We start from the raw sequence: 9639 nt of genomic DNA on the forward strand, positions 1-9639 counted from the left end.
TTAAAAACAAGAATAAGCAATTACACGAATTTCATAAGTCAAACTAAAGTTTTCCCAAACTGGAGGGTATTGGCCCTTTAAGAGAAAAAAAGTTGAGCACGCTGCAGCTGCCAGGGCTACCGGCTAGTTCTGGGCTCTCTCTGGTGGCCACCATTAATGGCCTGTGCCCTGCGCTTTGCCAAGAATGTGAAGCACCTAGAATTAGCCTCCTCTGTGTAAACTAGGACTGACAGGACTGCCAGCAAATAACATTTCTTTTTCTTTTTAACATAAAACATAAAAACAACCAATCATTCAGCCAAACAAAACAATGGACAATACAAATTGACACACATATGAACAAGTTTTGGTGCACCCAATACAAACAACAGACAGCGAGGGAACTTGATGTCCCAAAGAGATCTAAATATCTTAACCTGAACTAAGGAGATCTCTAGTAGGTTTCAGAGAGAAAACAGGACCGTCTCCCGTTTTCCTGTCCTCACCAGGAGAGTTTTGAAATAACTTCCAACCATTTTTTTTGATACTGTGTCCTACACATGGAAAAACTGCTTTTCTGAAACCTGCTTTTTCTCTTGTTTAAGATTTAACAAGGGGGAAGAGGGATGCCTAGGTGAACACACACACCTGTGGAGAGAGGTGGAAGGGGAGGAGAGCCCAGGAATTTCTCTGCAGTTCAAGTCTTACATGCTGCCCGTGAGCGGTTTTTCTCCAGGCACCTCAGCAGCAGTCTCTGACTTCCAAAGAAAATTTTCTCCCTCAGAGAAAGCTTAGCTTGGGCCATCTAGATAAATTCCTCAGGTGTCAGCCAGCCTTCAGTGGAAGATTCTAAGTGCCAAAGTGAAGGGAGCAGTCTGCTCATAGGCTGTGACGGTGGACTTTAATTCTTCTAAAATTTTAAAGGCAAGGGGCTTGTTTTGGCTCTGGCTTTTTCTAGGCATTTGTCTTTGAAATAAATCTTGAAGTTAGAGTGACCATTTGTCCCTCATAGCTCCTTTAAGAGGGCTACTTGCTCTCTGCAGCTTTTCTCCTCCAAGTTGGCTTTCTCCCGGTGGGCGTGGGGGGTGGGAGGCTCTTAACTTAATGGCATATCAGCAGGGGATGGTTCCTTAGGGAGAGGAGAATAAAGAGAAGTCACAGGAGCGGATGGCAGGGACTCAGACTCTATAACGACCGAGGAAGGTTTTGAAGAATTCTTTTTTAGGAGAAAGCGAGGTCACCGAAGCTGCCTGAGACAAAGGGCAGAGGCAATATTCAGTGACCGACAAAAGCTGTTGTTTGTCAGGGTCCTCGTTTGCACTCTATTATATCACGAATGAGCCCCAGTAACTAAAGAATGTATCAGACACTGGTTTACCAGTTTTCAGGATCTTATTAATTTCCTTACCAACCTTATCTCAAGTTAGCGGGTGAATATCAGGTCCACTTAAAATTAACCAAGGACATTTATCATCGACAAAACAAAATAACTTAATTAAATCTTTTTTTTTTAAACTCTTATTCCTCTCTCCCTGAATGAATGCTTGATTCCTCCTATGAAACAAGCCTCTTTAGCCTCTTTTGATAATTGTTTCCCCAGTGACAATCGGACGACACTGTTTGGCCACTTACCTGCCCCTCCAGCGATGCACTAGGGATGCAGTCTGTAGGGTCCTTCAGTCCTTTTCCCGGGGTTTCTCCATCGTCTGGTAGTTGACCATGCTTCGGGTCCCTGTTCAGGCGCCAATATGACCCGTCTAGCAGGTCCAGTTATTCAGGGTTCCGAATGGTTTGACATGAGGGTCAAAGGGGGGGGGGGAGAGAAAAAGGAGACCAGGCAGGGTTCAATTGTCAAGGTCTTGTTTAATTTTCCAGGGTTCACAGGTTTTAAGCTTTCAGAGGACGAGCTCTTATCAAGGCAAGAACAAAGGAGGGAGGGGCATTCTTGGCAGTTTCAGCAGGAAGAGATAAGGATTGCCTGGTGGAGACATCCGAGGTTTTCACAGTCTGGAACATCCCGAGGTTATCTCAGAACTTCCCTTTAACTGGCAGTTCATGGTGAGAGGCTTTTCTTTGTTTTACTCAGGACCTTTGCCCTGCCAGCCCTCTGGGCTGTTAATGAGGGTCCATTATGGCTTCCCACAATACACCAGTTTTTTAATCCCCTTCCAAGTCCACCATATGACTGTTCCCCATTCCATACCTTCTCCACAACCCCTGTTTCCATGAGGATGTCCCCACTCCCCAACCCCACCTTACCAGACCTCTAAACTCTCTGGGGTCCTCCAGTCTCTTGAAGATTAGGTGCATCTTCTTTTACTGAACCCAGACCTGGCCACCTTCTGCTGTATGGGGGCTTCATATAAGCTTGTGTATTCTGCCTGGTTGGTTGTATAGTGTGTGAGAGATCACAGGTGTCCAAATTGAGACTGCTGGTCCTCCTACAGGGGTACCCTCCTCCTCAGCTTCTTCCAGCTTTCTTCTAAGTCAACTACAGGGGTCAGCAGCTTCTGTCCATTGGTTGGGTAATCTGCATATGACACTTTCAGGTGCTTGTTGAGTCTGTCAGAAGGCAGTCATGCTAGGTCCCTTTTTGTGAGCACTTTACAACCTCAGTAATAGTGTCGGGCCTTGGATCCCACTTCAGGCCTATCACTGGATCTCCTTTTTTACAGGCTCTTCTTCTTCTTTGTCCCTTCTTTCAGACAGGAATTATTATGGGTCAGAGTTGTGACTGTGGGATAGCAACCCCCTTCCACACTTGATGCTCTGTCTATCTGCTGGAGGTGTGCTCTATAAGTTCCCTCTCCCCACTGTAGGGTATTTCAGCTAAGGTCCCTCCCTTTGAGTCCTGAAAGTCTCTCACCTCCCAGGTCTCTGGTACATTTTAGATGGTTCCGCCAACTCCTACCTTCCAAGATTGCCTGTAGGTTTTCATCCATTTTTTTCCTGCCAGAGACTCTTTTGGGAGTTTCTTGAACACACCAAATTTCAGGGTTGTGTGTGAATAGACACAGCACCTTGGTGGTGAAATATGACTCTGGGACAGATTCCTCATCTGGAGATTATTCCTGCTTGAAGTCTATGCCTGGCCCTAAATTTGTGCTATAGATGTACAAATGTTCTAGCTGGAAACTGGTCAAAGTTATTGTAACAGCACTCTCTGTAAGAGCCTATAACTCTGTATGACTCTACAGGCACTTCAAACAAAACGTATGATGAATACCAAATAGCCTATTAAGTCTACTTGTCTGGATTTTGAAGTTATTTAGTATGTAGGCCTTTTGATTCCATTTCCTTGTAGTTTTCAATCTAAGTGTCTGGATAGCTTCTGCATCTCAGAATTCTTTTTTATTACTCATTGCCTTCTCCTTTTTCATAGTGCAACATAAATCAAGATAAGTTTCAAATCATCCTATATCAAGAGAAGTTTTTCTGGACATGGATCGCTATGTCTCATTAGTAGGATCATAGCTGACCCAGTGAGAACAAAGAATGCCTGTCTTTTACCTGTGTTTGGCCATTTGTATTGTCTCCACCCATGTAAAATGGTATAAAAAGGGCTGAAGGGCTGAATGATCATGTGTGACGAGGTAAAAGAACAAACAGTAAGCACAGAGTGCTGATATATCTTCACTTCTATTTTCAGGTATGTGGGTAGAGACACTCGGAGGTAACACTACAATGTAGAATTGCCATAAGGACTTTCCCAGGTCCTTTATTTGTAGAGGAACTATTGCTGATTTTTAAAAGAAACATCTGAGATTCTATTATGGATATTTTCTTCAAAAAAGCTGGATTCCCCCTGGATAAGGTAGGGGTGCAGAGAATAAGGAAGTCCTTAGATGTGCAATGAGCATTGCCAGTCTCTAAGAGTCTTTCTGTGATCAGATGGTGTCTTGTGGATTCTGAGGATTCAAGGAAGAATAGGGAAGAGTCCAGCACAGTTAACAACCCTGAGAAAAGGCATAGAGTAGTTCATTTATCTACAAGAGGCTTTCACCAGAAATGTGTTATAAATGGTCTCAAATATTTATTCCACAGGTTTGATAAAATGTCTTCAACATGGATCAAATTTTTTTTTATCCTGACTTTGGTACTTCTTCCTTATTTTGGTGAGTAAATTTTCCTATAATGCTTTTGCCCCCAGAAGTGAGGTACTTCTGGAGTCATTCATGGAAATTCAAGAATGGAAGGACTTTGGGAATAGTAAATTTGTAAAGTGAAATGAAACAAAGCATGTTAAAAATTCCTTAAAACATGCCTTATTATTCTTAGAGAGCTTGGGGATGGGAATTGAATTAGAATGGGTGGTATAAACATCACAAGGTTCTGTAACTGTAATGCCAGCTCCTTACAAGACTGAGCCATGAGGATTGTTTGACTGTAAGAAGTTAGAGTCATCTGAGATAATGTAGTCAGAGGAAGTCTCTTAGGACAGTAAACGAATAAGAAACAAGTAGTGGATTTTTGATGTTGTTGTTGGCATTATTACACACTGATGGAAGATATTTACCCTTACCCCATGTTGGAGCTCAGGTAGTGGTTAATGTAATGTATGGGAAGTAGTAGTCCCTCCAGCCCTCATATTCCATGACACTATCTCCTATATAAATTTCAAATTATTACAACTTCTAATGTCAAATTTGGTGTAAAGAGATAACTCACTGTTTTTTTCTATATGCATATTCTGAATGTGAAAATAAAGCAATTATGAGTTATTATGTTAATATCTCTTCAGAATACTAATGTTTTAATTTTTGCACATTGGTTTCTATGAGGCAAATCAATTGATATACAAGGGGCCATTTTCATAAATTAACACTCTCAATTAATTTTTTTGAGTGATAGAGGTAGACAATTTTTCTAAAAGATGTCTCCTGTTTCTTGTTGGTCATTGCTGCAGAAGCTCTGGTACCTATCCCATGAAAAAATTAGAACAGTGACCACCGAGAAGCAGGCCACTGTTATTTTCACGTATGTAGTCACAGTATTCGAAAATCATGAGAATAGTGTAAAATACTCAAAATTTATAAAAGTTCAACAAAGATCCCATGTATAGATAAACATTTAGAAATTCATTCAGTGGGCGGTTTGGAGAAATTTCAGACTATAAGGTGCTGGCTTTGCAAAAACAAGACCCCAGTTTCCATTCCTAAATTAGCATGATGTCATTAGCCTGCAATTCTAATTCAAGGCAAGCAGAGATAGAAGCATTCCTGGGGATCATTGGCCAGCTATGCTATCCTATTATGGGGGATTTCAGGTGTGTGCTTTACAAACACACTCCCACAACACACAGAAGTTGTAAGACATTTGAGAAATAACACCCAAATTTTCTGTCTGTTCTCCAGTAGTGCACGAATGCACATGCAGCATTATAACATGTGCACATAATGTATATGTATAGATGAACACACACACATGCAGCATTATAACATGTGCACATAATGTATATGTATACATGAACACACACACACATCAACATTATTCATAGAGAAATCCATGCCTTCTTTTCTGTAGGTTGATAATATCAATGTTAGAAATTTGAAAGCAAAACAGAAATCGATTCTTCCCTTTACTAATGCTAACCCTCAATTGACTTATATATCTCATACTTGTTCAAATTCAATCCTCCCTTCCCTAGAGAACAGACCCCCTAACTCACAAGCACTTTCCCAGAGAGGCCTCTTCTCTTTAGTGTGTAGTTTCTTTGGTGTTGATCTGTAGAGTTACTCAGTTGTAGTCAGAAAGAGTATGCAAAATAATTATAGTTGTAATTTTGAGATTTGTTTTTGTCATATCATGTGATGACCTATTTTAAAGAGTTTCAGAATGCTTGACAAAAGTGTTTATTCTGTAGTTATGGAGTAAAACATTCTCTTGACGTGTGTTAGATACTTTTGCTCTCTGTTTTGTTTAACTCCAGTGTTTCCCTGTTTATCTTTGATCTGAATGACTTGTCTCTTGGTGTGAGTTGGGTATTGAAGTCACCTGTTATTACTATGCTGGAGTTATTACTATGCTGGAGTTAATCTGTGACTTTTTATTTAGCAGTACTTTTATTTCTGTGGGCAGGCATATGTCTGCCTTGTGAATATATGCCTTGAATTATATTATCTTCTTGAAGGGTAGTTCCCTTCATCAGTTAGAAGTGACCTTATGTAAAATTCATGTAGAAAAATATTAGTTTGAAGTCTGTTTTGTCAGCAATCTATTTACAGAATTGTCTATTTGTACCTTGAATTGATTCTACCTCACTCAATATTTATTTTGTTTTCTTATAATTTATTCAGATTATTTTCATATTCTTTAACTGTATATTCCCATATGTGTCAATCCAGTGCAAGTCCATACAGGTGCCAGTAGATGGTATATTAAGGAAAAGAAGTTCATGGGTTCAGATAAATAATCAATAATTGCCATTTCTACATTTCAAGTCACTGTGAATATTGTTTTAGTACTGTGACAAACACGTCCTTGCCTCTAATATCACAAGTGTAATGAACTGACATAGGTCACTTTAAGTATTATGGATACTTCTTACCACAGTCTATAGATTTTCTCTTTAACCCTTTTTGCATTGTTTATTCATATAATTTGTAGGTGTGCATGTGTTCACAGATGCCACAGTTCATATGTTGAAGTCAGAGAACTGCTTTTGTGACTTGGTTCACTTTTGCCATTATGAGGGAATTGGGAAGCCAGACTTAGGTCATCAGACTTTTTGGCCAAACCACATTCTTCTATTTTCTGAAATTTCCCTCTTTTTTTGATTCATTAGTTACAGAGACTCCTGCTGCAAGTATAGAAAATCTTAGAGAAACGGTAAGTGAATACTGACTAATACGGAAATTTAAAAAGTAAACATTTGGCTTTTGAAATGCCACCAAACAAAATGTACAAGACAACATTGCAACAGTCCAAAAATTTGTTTTATTATTAAACAAAGGTTAAAGAGTAGTCTTGTCAACAATATAAAACTGCTTAATGTTATAGACAAGGTAAAACATTCCATTATTCACAAATTCTAATAATGTACAAAATCGTTATTGTATACAGTTATAATTTATGTTTAAAAATATGTTTAAAGTAGAATGATTTATCCTAGAAAAGCAGACTGAATGTGATAAAAATCTATTTCATGTTAAATTAAACATTAGTTTTGATCCAGTAAGACATTGAAATATTATATGAGTTAAGAACTTTTGCTCTGAAAAATATAAAAATAACACAGAAATTTGAATTTCATGTCTGTGTCTTCAAAATTTGTCAATAATACATTTTATCTCTGTGCATATTTACATTATAAATTTGCAAAGACACTGCTATATCTCATAACCTATACAGTAAAGGTATTAAGAAGTATAATAGCACTACAAATAAATCATCAAGTTTTATGATTTCTCTCAATAAAAATCAATGTAGGAGATTTTTATCTGAGAATGATATGAAGCTGGGGAATGATAGGCTAATTACAGAATTACAGTCACTTATTTACATGGTCTCAGAATACCAGACTTATAAAAAATATATCAAGAACATATGTTTAAGTAGAGTTGTAGTAAATTAATATTTATGTTTAATACTTAATTCTGAATCATTTTATCAAGTAGAATTTTTCTAGCAAAGATCATTATTTGATATATTTTATGTTGTCTTTTTTATGTTCACAGCCAAATTGTACCTTGTATAAGAGTGAATCTGACTGCACCAGAACCCTGATCCCAGTTTGTGCAGATAATCGAATGACATATTACAATGCATGTTACTTCTGCATAGAAAAATTGTAAGGACACATGATTCAATATTAACTCTTTCAAACTAGTGAGGAAACTATCTGGAACTGATGAAAAGCCCTGTTCCCGATTAACACAAACATGACACATCCAAAACACAACCACTTTCACTAAAGAAAACTCAAGCATCCACTTTGTAAATTTCCTTGAGGTTCTTCTGGATTTTAGTAGTTTTTGTACTGACTGATTAGCAGAACTCTACTGAATATTTTTCTATAGTAGTAGTTGATCAATTATACTTGATCTTTATGAAAGGAAACCAGTAGAACAACCGAATGTAATGTTAAAGCCTTGGCACTGTTTTAGTTTCATTTGTTGCTATGGCAGATATCATAATGAAAAATAACAACAGAAAAGAAAGGATTTATTTTAGTTAACAGGTTACAGTCTAGCATTGATAGAACTCAAGTCAGGAAATCTAGCAGGGCCTTGAAACAAAAATAAGGGAGGAACATAGTTTGCTGAGTTACTTACAGGCTCATGTTCAACTTGCTTTCATACAGATTCTAGGACCAGTTGTCTAGAAAACTGTGCCACATACAATGTCCTGTGGTCTCCTATATTATTTAACAATCAGTACAATTTCCTTAGTCATGTTCATAGATCCATCTTATTTGTGCATTTGTGACTTCCCTATCAGGTGATTTTTGACTATGTCTAGTTGACACATAAAGCTAACTAAGGTAGGTGCTCACCAGTAGTTGCTACTCTTGAGCAAGAAACTTAAGTACAGAATTTTGAAATTTATCACAATTGGATCCAAAGCTATGGAGGGACATCTGTCGTGATCTACCTTTTCTCTTTAACTTGTTGCCAGAAGCCTTCAAGTCCAGAGCAGTTATGTTAATGCTAGCCAAATCACACATATATTTTCTTTAATTAGACTCACTTCACATTTTTATCTGTCAAGTGCTTCTTTCCATAAAAATTTGTATTCAGTTAGTTCCATGAATTGATGTTTCCTATTTTGGAGAAAGGATTTCTTTAAGGGTAGGGAGAAGGAGAGGCCCAGCTGCTTATAGATTGGATGACAGAGAAACACCAGACCAAATTATAGTTGTGATTTTTTCATTAAAAATTAATTATACAATCTTGTTTATTACAAATGATAGTTCAGATATTTATTTTTCTTCTAACTTCTTTGCTTGCAGAAAAATACCAATTAAATATAAATATCATGGTATTTGTACTAGAGAATAATCATTTCATGGTCGTTCATTCAATCAAGTGGAATGTTCTCAACTAGTGCCTTCAGCTCCTAATCAACAAATGAAGATTTCTATGATTCATAATGTGGAATAGAGAAGATCAAAGAATCTTTCCAATGTGAACCTGAGATTGAATGATTTTATTTTCAATGATTGGATGGAGATATGGATACCAATTTTCTTAATTTTTTCTTATATTACATAAACTGTGAGTTTTAATCATAATGTTCTAATAAATAAAATATTTAATAATTTCAACATTATTAAGGTTTCTTTCTTGTGGGAGCTGTTTATTAAGATCAAATGGGTACTTTGTGAGTTATAATTGAGGCATAAAAATGATAAATATAAGATACAATATTTGAGTGCTCATTAAAATGATGGTAGGGATCTTCTCTACCATTAAGAATCTGAGCCTGTAGCGAGGTATTTGGAAACCTGAATTCTATAAAGTATCTTTGGGTTAATTTGGGGAATTCAGTGTAAGGAATAACACAGAATAAACATGGAATAAGTGTCTCTCATTGAATGTGTTGCTTTTTTCAAACACATTAGAACATCTCTATCTCCAAAGCTTAGAGAATGAAAATAATATTTTATTCCTGTGTTATGAATAAGTCAGGAGAGAGAGAGAGAGAGAGAGAGAGAGAGAG

At 37.4% G+C, this 9639-nt stretch overlaps 1 protein-coding gene across 1 annotated transcript; it reads left to right on the forward strand.

Moving 5' to 3' along the window:
- Window positions 1-1727: 1727 nt before the first annotated feature.
- Window positions 1728-9143, forward strand: LOC127663650 (serine protease inhibitor Kazal-type 11-like). Its single transcript, XM_052155300.1, has 5 exons — window positions 1728-1768; window positions 4024-4094; window positions 6764-6807; window positions 7656-7768; window positions 8930-9143. Exons 1-5 carry the CDS (start codon window positions 1728-1730, stop codon window positions 8976-8978), a joined length of 318 nt encoding a protein of 105 aa, XP_052011260.1. The 3' UTR covers window positions 8979-9143.
- The last annotated feature ends 496 nt before the right edge of the window (window positions 9144-9639 follow it).

Source organism: Apodemus sylvaticus, chromosome 13, assembly GCF_947179515.1.
Source record: "Apodemus sylvaticus chromosome 13, mApoSyl1.1, whole genome shotgun sequence".
Lineage (NCBI taxonomy): Eukaryota > Metazoa > Chordata > Mammalia > Rodentia > Muridae > Apodemus > Apodemus sylvaticus.